This window comes from Rhipicephalus sanguineus, chromosome 5 (genome assembly GCF_013339695.2).
Source record: "Rhipicephalus sanguineus isolate Rsan-2018 chromosome 5, BIME_Rsan_1.4, whole genome shotgun sequence".
Lineage (NCBI taxonomy): Eukaryota > Metazoa > Arthropoda > Arachnida > Ixodida > Ixodidae > Rhipicephalus > Rhipicephalus sanguineus.
The window spans coordinates 29,262,968-29,283,388 of NC_051180.1; the positions used below are offsets into that span (position 1 = coordinate 29,262,968).

General features: G+C 46.4%; 1 protein-coding gene across 1 annotated transcript in view; it reads right to left on the reverse strand.

Moving 5' to 3' along the window:
• Nucleotides 1-473: 473 nt before the first annotated feature.
• LOC119393410 (connectin) overlaps nucleotides 474-20,421 on the reverse strand; it is a 40,556-nt gene continuing 20,608 nt past the window's right edge. Inside the window, exons 2-3 of the mRNA XM_037660409.2 lie at nucleotides 7,378-8,360; nucleotides 474-4,406 (exon numbers count right to left, since the gene is read on the reverse strand). Of these exons, the coding sequence (XP_037516337.1) occupies nucleotides 3,859-4,406; nucleotides 7,378-8,360 (1,531 nt within the window). The 3' untranslated portion in view covers nucleotides 474-3,858. The remainder of the gene's footprint in view (nucleotides 4,407-7,377; nucleotides 8,361-20,421) is intronic.

Here is a 20,421-nt window from a genome sequence, read left to right on the forward strand (position 1 = left end):
ATGCACACACAACCTTCCAACGCGTGACCGGTTTACAGCGACAGCCACTGTGGGAACGCAGCGCTGTAATTATGATCTGCACCAGCGTGCATTGCAAAAATTCCACGATATTCCTTCTGCGAGAATTTTATAAAGAAAGAATTGCGCAGCGTCGAAAGCATACGGGACTTACATATTACTAGTCTAATATTCTACCAGTCACTTGATTTTGTTCATTTAAATAAATGAGGGTGAAACGAGAATTTCTATCTGTTTTTGTGTGTTCATGTCAGGCTCCTATGAACTGGCCTAAAAGTAATGACCTTCAGTGAATAATATGAGGTAGATAACTGGTGTGCAGCAATTGTGTTTTGTTGTCAAGGGGATGGTAAACATAAAAAAACACAGAAAACTGTCGTATTCTACGTATTTAAAAAAGCACCATTCGTTTGAAAAAAGGCTGACAAAAAAAAACTGAGATTTCCAGTATCATCGTGTGTTGCGCTGGCACAACAGCATCATTTATTGTCAACGCAGTATCATACAGAACGTAACTGTCATTTCAGTGTCACTAAAATACTCTCTTCCATCGCTCCCTTTTTCATCTTGCAGGCAGACTCGTGTGTCAGTCGACAACGATATCATGTTTACATACACAACAATTCACAATGACTCGAGCAGTCGTGACCACCGGAGGAAGAACGGAAACACACGGCCATCGAAGGGAACGAAATCCGGTGACACGGGAAGAAAACACTCGTATTGTACAAGCAACAATTACTCCTTAAATATAAGACCGCAAAACAGCGATACCGGCGTACCCATACGCCTTTTGGTGCCAAGTTCATCGCATTAACTTAATTTCTGAAAACCTTAATGTCAGCACTTCATAACCATCATCATCTCAAACAGTATCGGCGCGTTACCATTGCAAGAGTGACGCCATATTCAAGTGCTTTACTTGTCAGCGGAGCCAGGTGCGCCAAAAAGGATAGCGAGAACAATAATTTAACTCTGACGTAAGCTGCACCACACCATCACTTCCGCTTGCTTCAAGCATACCTTTTTCACACCGCACAAGGCTTCAACGTGAACGACGGCACTGACAGTGCTTTCTCTTCAAGCAGCTAACGTGACAATTCAAATAACAACCGAACGATGGCGAAAGTGAGAGTGTGGAATAAGGTATGGCTTATGCAGGTCGAGTTGAAGCATGCGGAGCTGTTGCCCATGCGGTAGATAGTGAAGATGTTCGTGTTCACGTAGCACGCGCCTCAAACTAACTTGTCGGTTGAAAATTCGTCAGTATTCGACAACCAGTGATGATTTGACGGAGTGTGTTTGAAACAGCGCATACGTTATTTCCGTAAAACAGGGCATGCCGTGGAGGCGAACAATGAAAGCCACAACATACCCGGCGCGTGTAAGCGACATTAATCTCATTCATTCAGCAACAAGGAACAGGTGAATTCATACCCTCGCTTTCATGTGCAGGGACGAATACATGACGTGCAGAGGCAAGGCAGAGAGTTTCCGCACAGTCACGCAACAATACCCGAAAAAACACTCTGCTCAATGACATAGTTATAGACTGCGTACCGCAGGCGTGACCGCCATTGAGTTGATAAATATGTATGTGTTGGATCTCGTGGTTTCCAAACAAATGATCACTGAAAAATGAAACGCAAACGAGACAACTAGGCAGGAACGGAAAACACAGTGGTGCTTGGCACGTATGTCAATAGGAAGCAGTACATTCAGTCTTTGTCTACGGAAGGCGGTGTGCTGCACGATAGAGTTGAAGTCAGCGAAAGTAACACAACGCTGGTCTCTAGTCCTGAAAATTTGGCCACTTCCGATGTTAATTTTCGAGTTCCTGTTTTACCTTCGGTGCCTGCACGTTTACATGAGCGTTACAATTGAGTCACTGTAATGGCTGCAGTGCGGCCTCACATGGCTGAGCCATGAGTTACAAGGAGGAAACTGTGCGCGCATGAACGCGTTATTCAGAGCCTCGATCTCCAGAATACGGGGTCACCGGCCAGTCGCTGTTCATACAGCGCATAAAGGACGTATACGGCTCAGCACTTCCCCAAGGTCAGTAGCTGGGGGGACTTAGGGGTGGTTTATCTCGCAGTGGTCAAATCATACGTCACCTACTGCAAATATTTCACTGCAGTGGGCTCATGGTGTATCAGAAGGAAGCGATGTTTATGAGATGGCCATTAAATGTGCGCTAATAATGCTGTTCACGAAGAATGGTCTTGCTTACAAGAGCTGTAGTTAGAGCGATAACACGTTTTTGTACAGCAGTATAGCATGGGATGTTGCAAAAATACGCGTCATTCACCGCAAAAGAACTTTAAAGTGGATGAGAAGCATTAAAACATGACATATCGAAGATGGCGAAGAGATGATGAGAGGCGCTCTTTAAAACGTGAGGTTTGGTTACCCTGTCCATGTGTAGGGTATCAGACTGGACGTAGTCTAGTTAACCTCCCTGCCTTTCCTGTATTCTTGCTCTCTTTTTCTTGGTTACCCATCGGTAAAGAGGCTGAGACAAGATGCATGTACAAAAAATTCATGAGATCTCTGATACCGAGATGACTCATATTTGTAACTGAGAAGTACTCATTTAAAGGTGACTGCTGTTGATGCTTTACGTACGGCGACCGCTTAGCAATCTGATCAGGCAAGCAAATCAGGTGCCCCCCCCCCCCCACCAAGAAAAAAGAAAGAAAGCGAGGAAGCGATTCCCGCGCCTTTCTTCACGTGGCACGCAACGCTTCCTCTGTTTATTATTCGCGTTCAGTGTAATAACCGCTGCTCCTCAATGTTCGCGTGTAACATCCGCGCTGAAGTCTTCTTATCTTGACGAGTTAGTGGCACTTGTGGCGGTTCCTGATCGGCCATGAGGGCAATTTATTTATTTTAGTACTTCATAATGTAATGTCACTCAACCACTATATTTCTGTGCTTTACACACAGACGCAGTAAATACGTACTTCGGAAATAGTCTTTGCCAATTCAAGAGCAATAACTCACAAAATAAATTGCAGTGCTTGTGGAGTCGTAACTTTCTTGGTTAATTTCTCTCTGCCTGGTGTATAACACAAAAAAACTGCGATCCCCTACAATGCCATGAAAAGTCAATCGCCAATTTGGTACAACACTGCCTCAGCCTGCATATATATTAGTACTTATCTGCCTAATAGACTAAAACTGACCCCTACAGATATTCGCTGAACAGTCCGATTATAATGTGAACTTACAGGCATGTGCTTAGACGAGTGCTTTTTAGAGGCCCTGCTGTAAGGAAATGTGAATATGATGAATGAGAAAGAATTGAGGCGTATGAAGACAATTTTTTTTGAATGAGGGATTCACTTTAGACTTCTTCTGAGTCCTTAGAAGAATGTAAATGAAGAAGCGGAAAAAGGCGAAAAGTTAAGGCAAGGTACAGGAGGATAAATGTTTTCACGCGCAATGATGGGATGCTCAACTTCGCATGACACTTAGGCGCTCGTGCAGAGAGTTCAACAGCACATATTATTTGCGTGTGCTACAGACAGTGAAACGAAACTACAGGAAGAGTTCTTGGGGCCAGATGCAAGCGAGTAAGCCCAGTTTCTCGCCTGGTGCTCCCGATCTTGACAACGCTATCAACACGCGACCAAAGATTGCCCTGTCCTTGGTCGATACTCTGCAACCCCATCATCATCATCACAGCGTGTTCGTGGGCAAATAGCGGGTCTGTTCTGCAACAAAAAAAAAAAAACATTTCTCGGACGATAACTACTAAACACTCGCAAAAACAAAAAAGTGAACAAAGTGACACCACACTCGTTCATGTACGTTCTTCACGAATCACCCTGGGCGTCACCTCGATCCCTTGACTAGCGCTAGTGTGACACAGACTAACAGCCACGACACAGTCTTATTCGAGCGGACCCAGGACGCCGCAGAGTTCCTGTCGCGATTGCGTCGAAGTACGGCTTCACTGGGAGCGGCCTTCTGCTGACTGAGGGCGACTTCGACTTCGTTCTCGACGTCTTTGCCATCTCCCGTCCTCTGTCCTCCTTGGTGGACGTCCTCGACCGGAGACTGTGGGGGTCGCTCGACGATTTTGTTGCTTCCGTTGTCGTCGCCGGAGCTCTGTTTACCACCTTTTCCGGCGAAAGCGGACAGAGGCCCCTTTTTGTCGCGCAGAGAAGAAGGCAGCTCGGGCGGCTCGTAGTTGTCGGGACATCCCAGATCCTTGAGGCTGAGTCTGGCCACCTTGGTACCGCTGCTCAGGTTGCCCGGCGCCGGCGTCTGTTCGAAGCTGCATTTGACGTGCCGCAGCTCGCGCCGAAACTTCTCGTTGCGCGTGGCTTTCTCCAGGTGCAGGATCCACGCCAGGCGGCAGTCGCAGCCGAACTTGTTGCCTGCGGCAAGATGAATGCAAGGCACGGTGTAACACACGAAGCACGTCACTTGCAACGCTGGCACAAATAGCGAATGTAATTCCTGATTCTGTGAACAGAAAGCTTGCTTCCTGATCGACGTGCCTATGCTATCAATGTTTTGCCGGCGTTACGCGGTGTCATTGAATTTGTCTGGACCAAAATTCTACGAGAAATGATGCTGTTAGTGTTGCTACATTTGACAGCCATTCATACTGGTTGGTGAGGAACCACTGGAAGCACGTAATTACTGAAGCGAACCATGTAACTGGAAAATTTAGAAAAGCCACGTGCGCTCAACCACTCAATAGTGAATGTTTTTTAAGGAATCAAGTTCACTTTGGCCTTTACTTTTGCCAAGCATTGATGGCGTAATCGAACGTGTCGCTAGGTCTACTACCTACTTCATCCAATTGTGAAATTTTTCATCGAACTGTGAATACTGCCTATTTGGTCCAGTTGTGATGCTGGACACAGGCAAGCCGGGCGGCCAGTAGAAAAAATTGGAGGACCCTTAAGCTTCGCCTTTAAGAGTTGAACGCGATAGCGAAATCCGGCCCCTAGTGCGCACTTCAACCACTAAGTGCATACTTATTAATCTGTATTGTTACACACACACGCACATAGATACACATGTGTGCGCGCGCGCAAATGGTACAGGTTTTCGATCTAAAACAAGAATCGCATGGCCTCCAAGATGCACGCCGCGCGCTGGACATCTCAGAGGCCATAAAAAGTCGAGACATATTTCTCACAATGCCTCACAGATGGCAGCACATTATCTAGCGTTTGCTGTTTGCTTGATCAACGCCTCCTCGAGAAAGCCAGCGTTCGCTTGATATGTTTTCCGCTAGATGGACATAGTTGTCCATATTTAGAGCTGTTTGAAAGTTCGTGTGTGTTTTTAGCGGCGATGGCTGCACTATACCGGCCTTTTTCGACGTACTTTGATGGTCTCGCCAATGCGCCTACAAATCGCCGAGTGGGCTCGTTTTTGTCGTGACACCTGCCGAACAAAATGCGTTGAGACTCCTTCACTACATGACATTTATGTAGTGTTTTTTTTCTGAAGCAGCTGCGTTCGCTTGATATGTTTTCTGCTAGATGGACATAGTTGTCCATATTTAGAGCTGTTTGAAAGTTCGTGTGTGTTTTTAGCGGCGATGGCTGCACTATACCGGCCTTTTTCGACGTACTTTGATGGTCTCGCCAATGCGCCTACAAATCGCCGAGTGGGCTCGTTTTTGTCGTGACACCTGCCGAACAAAATGCGTTGAGACTCCTTCACTACATGACATTTATGTAGTGTTTTTTTTTCTGAAGCAGCTGCAAGTAACATCATGGCTTTGTGGTAGGACACCTGCTTGCCACGGGAACGGCCCGGGTTCGATCCTCAACTGGACCGAAGATTTTAATCTTTATTTTATTTGCTTCTTTCTCGATTTTTCGCTCGCGGACCATTGTTCGCTCACAACCAACGGTGCCGACACCGACACCGGAATTTCTGGGACACGAGCTCTCTAACGCTATCGCGTTAAAAGGCCTATTACGAAAGGGAAGCTTTGTGAAGTCGGCCTCAGGTTAGCAACGTTTCTTTGTGGATGTGCACGTAAACATGACCTATGTCTTTTGGCGTGTTCCAGAGTTACACAGTGATGTGAAGAGACCCAATTGATCCCACGTGTTTACCCGGAGATGAGGGAACCGCTAACGAAGTGTACAGAGCAATTCGCGTAGCACTCTATTTGCAAGCGTCAACACGCGCCGCTCTTCATTAGATTTTGTTTTCTTGTAACCTACTCGATTACGCGTGCCCTGCGTGGCTATTGGTGACGGCGGAAGAACACAGAGCTTACAACGAAGTTTTCCGGTTAAACATCCAATGCTTCGTCACGTTACTAACTGTTGCCATAAGTGCTCTTTTAGTTACACTACTTTATTTGTGCAAAGAGTGCTAGTACCGAGGAAGAGCTAACACACGAACCCTTGCGAAGCTCACACAGCCGAAAACTCAAACATAAGTGCCTCTGACGATGCAATAATAACGTAGCCAAATTGCAACGTGAGAGCCGAATCTGGCTCCGCAGCGTTTTTACGCCACCCTAAGAGGCGCAGTCACGCCTGGTTAGTGGGACATTAATATTCTGCAGATTTTATTAAGATTCTGCAGATTAATATTCTGCAGCTGCCTTCGTGGCAGCGAGTGGCACCGGAACGAAGCAATTACCCTAACTGGAACGACTAGCTCAGTCACAGTGGAAAATAAGACGAAGCTTTTCTGGAGATTGCGACAAGCAGGGTTTATACGAGCAGTAAGGCTCGCTTTTTACTGCAAAAGAAGTTCTTTCTTTCACACAGATCTTAACGAAAAATAAGTTGTGATATTTACTGTGCCCTAAGGGGAAGGAGAACTCGGCTGCTGGAAGAAGCGCGCATTTGAAAGAAGCCCTGCCTAATAAAATATAATTTGTTGCATTAAACCCCTGTTCGTAAACACGCATAAATGCTACCCGCTTGTTGTTGTAAACAATGTGCTAACACAAAAAAAATGAGGCCGAACTAACCTACCCTTCTGTGTTAGAGTAAACCGCACTAGCCCGCTTTTGGCGATGCCAAACAGCGCTTGCCAGCATGAGCAATTATTTAACCACATCTAGGCAACATTAGCCAACATGAGCAAACGTTTAGACATATGTAGCCAGCATTAACGATCGTTAGCCAACACTTGCCGTCACTAAGCATCTTTTAGCCAACATTAACCAGTGTTAACCAGTCCTGCTATTATGCAAGTAAACAGGGAAGGCCAGGACACCCCCATCCGCAAATCAAGTAAACTCGAGGGGGGCTGATGTCGCCAATGTTTGCTTTCATGTAAAATGATACGTTAGTCTTGTCAAGCTGTTAGAAAAACCATGCGATGCATTCCGCAACTATCGAACGTTCGTACACTCACCGGTGAGGCTCATGTCGAAGGACTCGGAGTCGATCTTCCGCAAGTCCTGGACCGTCCTCCAGGTAAGCGTGAGCAGCTGGTTCTGCGACAGGTCCACAGTGATCAGGTTGGGCGCGCCCATGAACATCTGCGCGGGCAGAATGCGGAGGCGGTTGTGTGACAGGTACAGGATGCTCAGTTGGGGCAGGCCGTGGAACGCTAGTGGGTCCACCTCGGTGACGCCGTTGTACTTCAAGTCTAGCTCGACCAGCTGCGGCATCCCACTGAACACCCGCGCCTCGAGCCTCTGCACCTTGTTCCGGAAAAGGTCGAGCCGGATGGCGCTCGACAATCCCTTGAACGTGCGGTCTGTCAGGTTCTCGATCGCATTGTCACTCAGGTCCACCTCCTTGACGGCGGTCAGTTCCTCGAAGGCCAAGTCTTCTATGGTCTTGATCTCGTTCCTCTCTAGGAACAGTTGCGTCAGCGCTGGAAGACCGCGCAGGGCCCCGGCGGGTACCCTGCTCAGCTTGTTGTCGCCCAATTCGAGCCGCTTTAAACGAGGCATCTGAGCGATAGACTCGTTCTCCAGGTCGGTTATGGCGTTCGAATCGAGCGACAGCCACGCGAGTCTAGACAGATTGTAGAAGGAACGCGTTTTCAGCACGCCCAGCTCCGACTGGGTGAACTTCAGGCGTTCCAGATGTGTCAACTGTCTCAGGGCTTCGGAGGGCACGAAGGTCAGCTTGTTAGCCAAGTTGAAAGCGTTGAAGGACAGGGAGACGAGGGACAGGTCTTTCTGGAATGACTTGAATACGGGGTGGTCCGCTGTCAGGGGCCTCGTGACGTAGCAAGAGACCTCGGTGGCGTCGTCCGGGATGTCCTCGGAGTCGCAGCGACAGTACAAGGGTTGGTCCATGAGACGACACAGGTTCGGCACCACGTCTTCCGATTCGACGCCGGCTACGGAGGGGAAAGTGCATGTTGATGCGATGAGGTAAACGCTGAAAAGACAAAAGAAAGGCGGATGATAACTAGGAAAGAAAATGAACTCTACCTTGTAATATACAAAGTATACACAAAGGATGAGTATACAACTTCGAAGTGTAAGTATTCATACAGGTGAGACTTTGATTTGGGCTACTTTGTTAGTCGTTCTTCAAAAGCGCAGCGCGAGTGAAACAGAACACTAAGAAGAAACACAAAACGACATCACAAGCACTGTGATGTTGTACGGTTCTTGTTGTTATCTTGTTTTATTGGCGCTAGCCTTTGAAGAACTATTCAAAACACTTTTCTAAGTACAATTGTTTAAATACTATAAAATCGCACTTAATATCACGGGGCAAGTTTAGCGGACATCCGCAAAGGGTCAGAAATTTTTCGGAAAAGAGAAAGAAATGAAACCTAAGGGTATTGACAATTTTTCGGTGTCAATTACAATTTATTTATACATCTAATTTTTTTTTTTGCAAACCACCACTGTTATTGACTACAACACCCTTTCGACGCTCCAGCTGTCATTCACGTTTAAAATAAGCCGCGATTGCTGCGCAATATCCAAAAGAAGAGGAAGCAAAATAAAAGTAGCTCACCCTCTTCCCTCGATATATACTTCCGCGAAACCAAAATAAGAATTCAGAAGGCAGAAAATGGCTACGATCCAAGTAGGCAGGCCTATACCCTCTCTCTTTCTCTTTCTCTTCCTCTCGAACGACTTCTCATCACTCCTAGCTGATCGCCTCAATCTTTCGAGGGGTCGGGTCTCGATTTACCCAAAGGGCTTCAATCAAGCTGAGAGGGCAGATCCCCCACAAAGCGAGGCCACCTCTTCACTAACCCAATAAATGGGCGGTCGCTTGGCGAGACGCATGCTGTGATGGTTCGCTGAAATTAATCCGGACTCGATCAGAAGGGTAAACAGGAGGCTTTCACGCTTTCGACGTCTTCACTTAACTCTGCACTCTCGTAATTCCGGAAGTGCTTCCGTCCGCGCAGCTTCCGTCTGCATGCCTCGCTCTTTTATTTTAGCTCTCTAATAGTTCATCTCTCCGCAGTATCGCAATCTGCAACGATGCGAGCCACACTTTTCGCTGATATAGCCCTTTCGTTCATTTGCTCCCTTTAATTTTGCCCACGCAAGATTCCCGCCTAATGCTGCTCCTCCGATGTAACGCAGCTAGGAAACTGCGGATTCATCGAGACGCGTAGACAGTACATACGCTCTTCACCGCTATTAACTGAGGCAATGAAGCAAGGTCTGAGTACGGGCTAGTTGGTATCCCATTTCCCCTCGCTGTAAATCACAATTTGAAATGAGGCAATGCAATGAGCGTGCTAGGGAACCAAAGATAGAGAGAGAGAGAGAGACAGAGACATGAGTGGAACGAGGGAGGGGGAACTGTTCCGAAGTATTTTCATCAAGACACTATGCTTTGCATGAAAGGCAGAGGTGGGATTCCCTACAAAACCAAGTATTAGTAGTTGCCGTTCATCATAATGTTCAGCACATCAGCGTAAAGTTAAACGGCCTGTCAACTGAAGATCCAAGTAGGCTTTCGCCTTCACATTCTGAGAAAGTGCTAAGCGTCCCGCTAATTCTTCGGAAAGGAAACAAAGGGCAGCGCTTGCGGCAGACGCCTGAACTTTTTCGCAGTCTGGAAAAACTGATTTACAAAATTGTCACTCTTTGTTGTATTGCGTCGGTTGATAGCCATTTAGGTAATCGGTCAAAATGCTTGCATATGATTCTTTTTATGGCTGACAAAATAACATTTTGATCAATTGATTGATTGATTTACTGATTGTAAGGTAAAGGAGCGAAAAGTCACCAGGGATTTAACACGTCCTAACGTCCTCTTCTGAGAAGAATAGCATTTATAATAATAATAATAATAATAATAATAATAATAATAATAATAATAATAATAATAATAATAATAATAATAATAATATTATTATTATTATTATTATTATTATTATTATTATTATTATTATTATTATTATTATTATTATTATTATTATTATTATTATTATTATTATTATTATTATAGGACGAAGAATATGTTTAACTCAAATGCCCTATGTTAGACACCTCTAAGAGCTAAGGAGTAGCCGGCGCCTTACTTGTGCGCCAACCTCTCCTTGCATCATGTAAATAAAAAAAAGAAAAGAAAGCCACAAGCGGCTGGACCTATAGGAACCTAGAGAACATACCAACTCACTAGAAAAACCACTGTGTTCCTGAATGTAATGAGCTTTGGTCCGAGTGCATCTCAGACATACGACACGTATACTGCTGCAGAACGACGTCCTGTTTTGGGACACCTTCTTGTCTGCCTCTGCATTTCATACCGCTCTCGAGAAAAAAAAAAATTGAGCACTTTAATGCTCCAGTAACGAGAGTTAGCCGCCTACATCGTTGGTGCAAAGGGCTACTTCGATGTATTCGAAGCGTGGAAATCCCTCACGACTCTCAATTGAAGAGAAGCCGGAGGTGAAGCTCCCAACATGCTGCCTATCTATGTGCTGTCTCGGGAGACATCTTGAATACAGCTGCGAAGCTCACGGGATATTTCCACTTGCATTGAGGCACAATTTATTCTTTGTGTAAACACAAACTCATTACGAACGGGAAACACACTGCAGGAAGAATAAGCTAGCACCCGTACTATGGCATAACGCTTGCCGCTTTAGAACCCCAGCCATATCAGTTTTCGGGCGCTCTTTTCTTGGGCGACACCAGCGGTCTTTACGTCATCGTCTCCGCCCGAAATAAGACTCTTTGAGCAATTCCCAGCAGACCAAGGAAACATGTAACGTATTGTCGCTGAATGAGAGGAAAATGTGAACGCTCTCTAATACAGAAAGTAAAGCTGGCATACTCTATCCGATTAGTTCCATTCAGTATTGCGGACATTGCAGGCAGAGTCAACGAGTCGAGAACACCTGCCGTGCTTCATTGAGTGCATCACTGCTCCAGTTATCATTGTCGCGTGCTCTGTTGCCTGTAATTTACTTTCTCAATATCGTGTTCCCAGAGGACCACCGCTGTCAGTGCTCGCGTTGTGCCTTGAACTAGCGGAGTAGTCGTCGACACTTCAGGCTCCTGCGCGGCAGGAAGCGCCGACAAGAGGACACGTTAAGCCTTGCGGCAGCGGCGGCGCTGAGAGAAACTGCCGAAATGCGAGTTTCGCGTGGCCGCTCAGTGACACGCACACTTGGCGGGTCACGTGCCCGAGACCTCCTCGAAGAACGGCCGTACATACCACGTTGGGGCAATGGACCGCGCCCACGAGCAGCAGCGCTTATCGGGGTCCCCTCAATAAATTTTCGCTCGCGCGAGCGACCAGCCACCGCACACTGTACCACACGCAAGCTGCCTTCGCTCGCCCTCCTTGTCGGACAAGACAGAGTGGCAGTGAGGGCATAGGGTGAACGTTGGGCTTCGGAGGCCCTGTACGCTTTCGCTTTCCCAGATGGCGTTTTTTTTTCGGGCACCATAAGTATAGCCCGAGTCGGTAGTCGCCTTGGACGCACGCCGTGGAGAGAGGAGACGAAAAGTGTTCGCGGAAGCCCACGCGCCGCCAGCGATAATAAAAGCTCCACGCACCTTACGCTGCGGCCACTCGTTGCTGCTTCCCACTCACGTTGGCTTGTGTACCGACACTCGGCGCACAAACAAACAAAACCAGCCAAAGCGCAGCGCGAAGCGTTGTTGCCACATCTACAGAGTAATACATACACACCCGCCTCGAGTGAGGCGGTTATGGTGTTCAGCTACTGAGCTTGCAGGATCGGGGCCCGGCCTCGGCGGCTAGATCATAGCGGGGGTAGAATTCACGGAACATTCGAAGTTTCTGTACACATTAAAATATGCCGGTTGACTGAAATTAATTCAGTGCCTCTCCATCACTGTCAAAGCTCTGGCAATGCATAAGCACACAAGAAAGTGGACGGGGGAGTAGCAGCCGCCTCAGTAGCATAAGTGCAGCAAACTCCAGGTGCAGCAACGTACTCGTGACGTGAACGTTGCGGGTGCGCCGCCCAAGGGTGGCAACTTCATTTTTTTTTCATCTACATTCATTTTCCGGTAGGCTACTTTAGATTCAGGCTAACCTCCCCGGGAATTTCGTTAAAGATTATTATCTCTCTATCTCAATTTAAAACTACACTAACTTTTCCTATGCTTCTATTGTGTTCATTATCACTTGGGTTCCTATAGATGTGACGCACAATGTTATAATGGGAACATTCTTTGAAATACTCATTAGTACTTACAGACTTGTATTGGAGCTACATAATATTAAAAGTCGTTCTTGCTTGTTTTCTCTGTTTAAAATGCGAGATATTTTGTTTGCCAGCAGGCAGGAAGGTGTATCCCACATCATTCTTGATACAAGTATCTCGTGCGCACACATTTAGTAACTTCATTTCATTTCATTTTTCTTCCCTTAGTGACCCCTCTAGGTGGTGTTACATAAGGGGTGGTTATACATAAATTATACAAATAGTAAATGGCATGGACGGGTGACTTGTCAGTCATGACCGGTGCGATGAGATATGCGGGCTGGAGGGGGGATAAAGTCTGCGCGGTCACGTGCGCTCTAATAGAAGTTCAGAGCTAGGGCGGTAATGCTGCGACGAAGTGCAAGAGTTAATAGAGATGATTCTTCCTTCAGTGATGACACACTGACATGGTACGAATATGATAAATGGAACAATTGTACCGCGTGGTTCTGCAGTGCCTCAAGTGAATTTGTTAGACAAGCCTGAGGCGGGCTCCAAATGGCAGCGGCAAACTCAAGCTTTGGTCTGATAATGGATTTGTAGGCTAGAAATTTTAAGTGCTTATAATTATGGTACCACCAAGAAAATGTGTTACTTGAATATGTTAAACTCGCAATGAACAAAGTCCAATACGTGCAAGAAAAACATTCTCCGCTCCGTGAGGGGCCTTGGTTTTTGACTTTATGGATTATTGATTTGACGGCTCAGAAAATTTTCAAAAGAACTATGAATACCCAATTGCACTGTCGCATGCACCCTGAAACTATAGCAGTTAAAAGAAAGCTTGTTGGATGTTTCTTGGACTGTTCGCAAAAGCAGGGATCGTAGCAAACGAATGCCCTGTTTCCTTATCTCTTATGAACATCTCAAAGGCATTCTCTGCGAGCCTCTGGTGCGTATCGGGTCGTATCTTTGACGCTGCTTGCGATAAGACCTCGGTGAAACTAGAATGTATATGACAGGCCGTAAGAAACATGGCTGCACAAAGGGGCACGGGATTTCTAGCAGGGAATGATTGTCTGTATTTGTTGAATTATGGTGTTAGATACTGTCCGCGGTAGTGAACACTGTAAAATACTATATATGTTTCGTTTGATTGCCAGCTGTAGTTTAATATCAGCAGTACCTCCTTCAGCCGTGTCAGTGAACCAGAAACGAAGACACACTCGGAATTGTAACTGTTCCAACGCAACAGCGAGCCAGTTCGCCATCCTCGATCGCTCCTTGCAAGCGTTGTCGATTCGCGTTACCAGCTCAATTGTCGCTACCGCGAGCAAAACAACAGCCAGGCACCCGATTGGTGGAGTCGCAAAAGTAAAAGAGGCAGAAGACGAAGACAGCGGTGTTGGTGCCTCCCGCAGTTTATGCACTCGGGCAGCCTTCTTTCTTACTGCCTTCCTCGCCGTCTGGTAAATCGCTGCCGCCCGAGCGCTTCCCCGCTTTCATCCGACTTCGTCTTTGCCTTTCGCGAATAGAGCCTCTACCCGGACCTTGGTCGCTTGCTTGATGTCTGTCGGGCGCTTTCTCTTCAGCCGCGCCAGTGACTCGGCTGCGCGTCTCGCATCTTCACGCTTTCTCTCGTCGACTACAGCACCCCATCCTCCTTCTTCTCTTCCCGTCCATCTGGCTGCCGAAGGTGGTAAATCGCGGCGCGGGTTTCGAAAAAGAAAGAGAGAAAGAAACATTGCCTCTTTCAAGACACCGCACGACTTCGCCGGCATTTGTTTGGAGGCCGTTGCACTCCCGCTGGCCGTAAGTGCCCCATATGGTGGTTGCGCAAGGAAACAGGCAGAGAGAAAAAAAAAGAAAGTACTTCAGAAAGCCACTCGGGGTGCTTTAGTTACGTGGACGTTTTGCTTCTTACATTTCTTTTCCTGTGTAGTTTTTATCATCTGTTCCACCGGCAGGCAAATAGGTTACGAAACACGTACACTAACGAAGCTAAGGAAACGTCTGCCAGCAGTTTGCATTCCGTACGCGTTCCGGGGAAACGCGGCATGGCAAGATGTTCCAGTCGCCACCTTGCCTCATGCAGTTCCGCTGCAACTGTGTAGCCGCGCCATTCGAAGCAGGGGAAATGGTGCATGCAGACGAACACTCACTGTTTCTTAACGGAAAGATGAGGTACCTGCGCCTGATTTCCTTATTATTTCTTTGTTACGAGAACAATCTTTCGTTGTAGACGTCATTCGTTGTAGTGCAGCAGTTGATCACGTCAGCTGTGGCCCGCGGCAGTGAATGAGGAACCGCTTTATAAGAAACCGCTTTATTCGAGTCTAGCTCGAGCTGCTCCACAACGATGATTATATATACAGATGAGGAAGTTGCACGAATGATGATGACGTCGAGATGACCAAGAAGAATCACTGGTTTGCTGCGCTCACAGTATCAACAAGTCAGATGCACTTCAACCTTCTGGTGCGCTCGATACGAGTACTTAAAGCTGTGTGTATGCATATAAACTTCGTTTTTAGGGTAAGGCAAGCGTGCTACCAAGCAATGGCACACTATGAAGACAAGCATAGCGCAAACGTCATACGTTATACAGCTTCCTTTATATGTATACTATACATTTTTATATCGACTTGTTCATTTTTTTATCATCCGAAGTTCCTTTGTGTTCCGCAGCAAACATTGTCAAACAGTTCCACGCAGTGAGCGCCGTCAGTGCGGTTGCGCACCGTTCACTATATATGTAAAGTGGAACTTGTTTGCTTCAAGGCTTCCCAGACACGGGAATGCGATTTGCATTACGACATGATGTACAACAAAAAACGGTTTGTACCGCATTCGCCTGGAACACAGACGCTGGTTACGTAGTCAGTATTTGCGATGGAACGAATTCGTGCGAACTCAGCATCATTGTTACACGTCGCAAACAGGAAGCCACAGACATTCACTCACGCTGTTGCAAAGACGAAGCCACAAAAATCCACTCGCGCAACGAGTGATGCACAGAATGAATTTGGTCGCAGCTATCGCGCTGCTTGCTTGACTTAGGTATTTTAGTGCCTTGAAAGGGGCCCCAAAGTTATGGCGCTTTCGACCTTACGGAACGTGACTCTGCATATTATTGCTCTTCGCTCTTGTAGTAGATGTCGGCAAGCGTGTATAATACAATAGAAGCAGGCGTGCGTGTTTTTTTTTTCTTTTTGTTGTTGTAAATCAGGAGTTGAGGGCAGTGGAGTTGGTTGAAGTACGGTGTACACCCTTTTCTTTCAGTTTTCATTTTGCTGCCTTATGTGCGCAGTGTCGGTTCTCTCGCCGTTGCTTCAGTCCTAGCTGTCCTGTTTATATTGTGTTGCTCCCCCTTGTTTATATATACTTTCTTCATAATTCTTACTTCATAGCTGTGCAATTGCGCGCCTGCATTTTATTAGAGACGTGACAACGCGTTTTCGTTTTAACTGAGCTTGATGTTTGCCTTTGTGCATGTCATATAACGCTTCCTCTAATATTACTGTAACTTCCGAATTTTCTGGACATGTCCTCGTTTATTATTATTATTATTTTTATTTCCTGCTACGCATTGCCTCCTAAATGCGAGGAATTCTTGGTATGTACTTGTTATACATGCAGCGTAGAGCGTAGAGGTTACAAATGTCAATAGCAGTAGACCACTGACATAAAAGAATAACTGAAAATTGAAGTGGTGTTTGTATTGTTGTCCGGCTGCTTGTTTCGGGTTCCTAAAAAATTGTGATAATAATTTCAATTGCGAGGCAATGCGTATTTTCTGTGTATGTATCATGAAAGGTGCTCTGCGTTTTAAATAAACTGTAACAGCCACTGCGGTTTCGCTTCATTTCTTCGCTACTCTTCCCTACGCGATACGTTTTTAAATGCGAAGCATTTCTGGCGAAATTCTGCGACTTTGAGCGTATCTATCTATCTATCTATCTATCTATCTATCTATCTATCTATCTATCTATCTATCTATCTATCTATCTATCTATCTATCTATCTATCTATCTATCTATCTATCTATCTATCTATCTATCTATCTATCTATCTATCTATCTATCTATCTATCTATCTAGCCGCCTACGACTTTGTGCTCTCCTGGTCGCTTGGTTCATCGAATGTGCACCAAAATTGGTATGGCGTAACATGACTGTATGACGAACATAAATGATAAGTCATAACAAGAAAATCATGACACGCAGGTCATGTACAGCATCATTTACATGCTACGCTCATGGTGCGCTGGCGGCCGTTTCGCTAGTTTGATATACGCCAAAATTGGTATCTTGCGACGTGACTGTGTGACGAACATAAATAACACGAGTTAACATGAAAATCATGACACGCATGTCATGCACAGCATGACTTACGTGCCACGCTCATGGTGCGCTGGCGGCCGTTTCGCTAGCTTTATATACACCAAAATTGGTATCTTGCGACGTGACCGTGTAACGAACATAAATAACATGAGATAACATGAAAATCATGACACGCATGTCATGTACAGCATGACTTACGTGGCACGCTCATGGGGCGCTGGCGGCAGTTTCGCTAGCTTGATCTACCCCGAAATTGGTATTGCGCGAGGTGACTGTATGACGAACATAAAAACTCGAGTTAACATGAAAATCATGACATGCATGTCATGTACAGCATGACTTCCGTGCCATGCTCATGGGGCGCTGGCGGCGGTTCGCTAGATTTATATACACCAAAATTGGTATTGCGTCACGTGACTCTGCAACGAACACAAATAACACGAGTTAACATGAAAATCATGACACGCATGTCATGTACAGCATGACTTACCTGTCACGCTCCTGGGGCGCTGGCGGCGGCTTCGCTAGCTTGATCTACCCCGAAATTGGTATTGCGCGACGTGACTGTGTAACGAACATAAATAACACGAGTTAACATGAAAATCATGACACGCATGTCATGTACAGCGTGACTTACGTGCCATGCTCATGAGGCGCTGGCGGCGGTTTCGCTAGATTTATATACACGAAAATTGGTATTGCGTGACGTGACTCTGCAACGAACACAAATAACACGAGTTAACATGAAAATCATGACACGCATGTCATGTACAGCATGACTTACGTGCCATGCTCATGGGGCGCTGGCGGCGGTTCGCTAGATTTATATACACCAAAATTGGTATCTTGTGACGTGACTGTGTGACGAACACAAAAACACGAGTTAACATGACAATCACGACTCGCATGTCATGTACAGCATGACTTACGTGCCACGCTCATGGGGCTCTGGCGGCGGCTTCGCTAGCTTGATCTACCCCGAAATTGGTATTGCGCGACGTGACTGTGTAACGAACATAAATAACACGAGTTAACATGAAAATCATGACACGCATGTCATGTACAGCATGACTTACGTGCCACGCTCATAGGGCGCTGGCGGCGGTTTCGCTAGCTTGATCTACCCCGAAATTGGTATTGCGTGACGTGACTGTGTAACGGACACAAATAACACAAGTTAACATGAAAATCATGACACGCATGTCATGTACAGCATGACTTACGTGCCACGCTCATGGGGCGCTGGCGGTGGTTTCGCTAGCTTGATCTACCCCGAAATTGGTATTGCGCGACGTGACTGTGTAACGAACATAAATAACACGATTTAACATGAAAATCATGACACGCATGTCATGTACAGCATGACTTACGTGCCACGCTCATGGGGCGCTGGCGGCGGTTTCGCTAGATTTATATACACCAAAATTGGTATCTTGTGACGTGAGTGTGTAACGAACATAAAAACACGAGTTAACATGAAAATCATGACACGCATGTCATGTACAGCATGACTTACGTGCCACGCTCATGGAGCGCTGGCGGCCGTTTCGCTAGCTTGATCTACCCCGAAATTGGTATTGCGTGACGTGACTATGTGACGAACATAATAACACGAGTTAACATGAAAATAATGACACGCATGTCATGTACAGCATGACTTACGTGCCACGATCATGGTGCGCTGGCGGCCGTTTCGCTAGCTTGATCTACCCCGGAATTGGTTTTGCGCGACGTGACTGTGTGACGAACATAAAAACACGAGTTAACATGAAAGTCATGACACGTATGTCATGTGCAGCATGACTTGCGTGCCACGCTCATGGGGCGCTGGCGGCCGTTTGTCTAGCTTGATCGACCCCGAAGTTGGTATTGCGCGATGTTACTGTGTGACGAACACAAATAATAGAAGTTAACATGAAAACCATGACACGCATTTTCCTCAATGACATACAAGACGATGTATGCAGCTCTTTGCTGGCTGCTTCGCATTACATCAATTCCCACAATGCGTGGGATCTGCCGGCTTTTGAAAACGCATCTTTCAGGTAATGCGGGGATTAGTTTGAATGAACAGGAATAGGGGCCTCAGAGAGGCTGGCCGACGTTTCGACAGGGTGACCTTTCCTTGTGAAATTCGCCTTGTCATCCTTGGCGTGTCAGCTTTAAGCGGGCTAGTCCGCGTCAAACAGCGTCAGCTACAACACGGGACATGACGTCAGCAAGGGATCCGCTTAAACCTAACGTGGCAACGATGAAAAGACGCTTTTCATAAAGACAGGTCAGCCTGTCGAAACGTCGACCAGCCTCTCTGAGACACCTATTCCTGTTCATTCGAACTAATCCGCACACTGGGTTTCCATATTTCGGTTGGAACATTTATTTTGCGCTGGCATGAGTCATTCTTTTACACTCGTACGCCGAGAGCGAGACGCAATCAGACCAGAACGCATACTTGCAGAGCAGCGATGTTGCTGCAGTGGTCTGGGGTATCAGTTAGCGTGCCAGCAAGCCTATTGACACACTGCTATGCGTCCATTAGCTATCACTATTCGTTCGTTATTCCTTTTGATTGCATCGCATCACCCTGTTGTAAAAAAAAAAAAAAAAAGCTGAGGATTCATACTAACACCGCCAGAACAACAGCTAACGTCGTGCAGCTAGACCAATCAGAAAAGATCGCTCGTGATTACTTCTCCGCTGTGCGACGACGCTCAAACTCAGTACGACCACGCTTACGGTCAATACTGCGCTCGCATCTCCGTTCGTTAACTCGCCATATACTAGACTGAGCAGCCGTGTCTTCTTTTACTTTCTTTGATTTTGTCGAGGCCGTGTGTTAGGGGTGACCTGGAGAGCAGGGGTTATATCCGTGTTTTTCTTTCTTTTGCTTCGCGTCAACTGCAGACGTCATACCCCTTTTTCTGTTCCTGGGTGGCTGCATAGTTCCTTTGGTAGCCGACAGACGGGAAGGAGGACTCTCTATTGTGGTGAAAGAGGAGCAGGCAGTTTGTCAATGCCTCGGAATTCGCGGCTCCGTACAGTGAGAGCAAGTAGTGCGGAAGTCGGTGAGGCCCTGATCGGCCGCAATTGACTGCCGCGATGGGGTGACAAATGACGACAGTCCCGCTGACCGCAGGGTTAAGCATGGTGCAGAGCAATCACGCTACTCCGTAGAAAGGATGACGTTCATTACATGACTGTGGCCACATTTTGTAAGCGTTCCTTTTTTTTTTTTTTTTTTTTTGGGGGGGGGGGGTTCGAATACATATTCCGCTTTTATTCATATATGTGCGAGTAGCGGATCGCAATGTTAGAAACGCGGGGTACCGTACGTGGTAGCCATGCTGTCAAAGGTGGACAAATGGAAAATTAAAATGATATTTACATAATGAGGTCCCAAGACTTGTAGACATAGTAGAAGGGCCTTACGCCATTTAAAAAAAAACAAGAAAACAAGGCATTGAACATTGAACCATTGTGTGCTTGAAGTAGG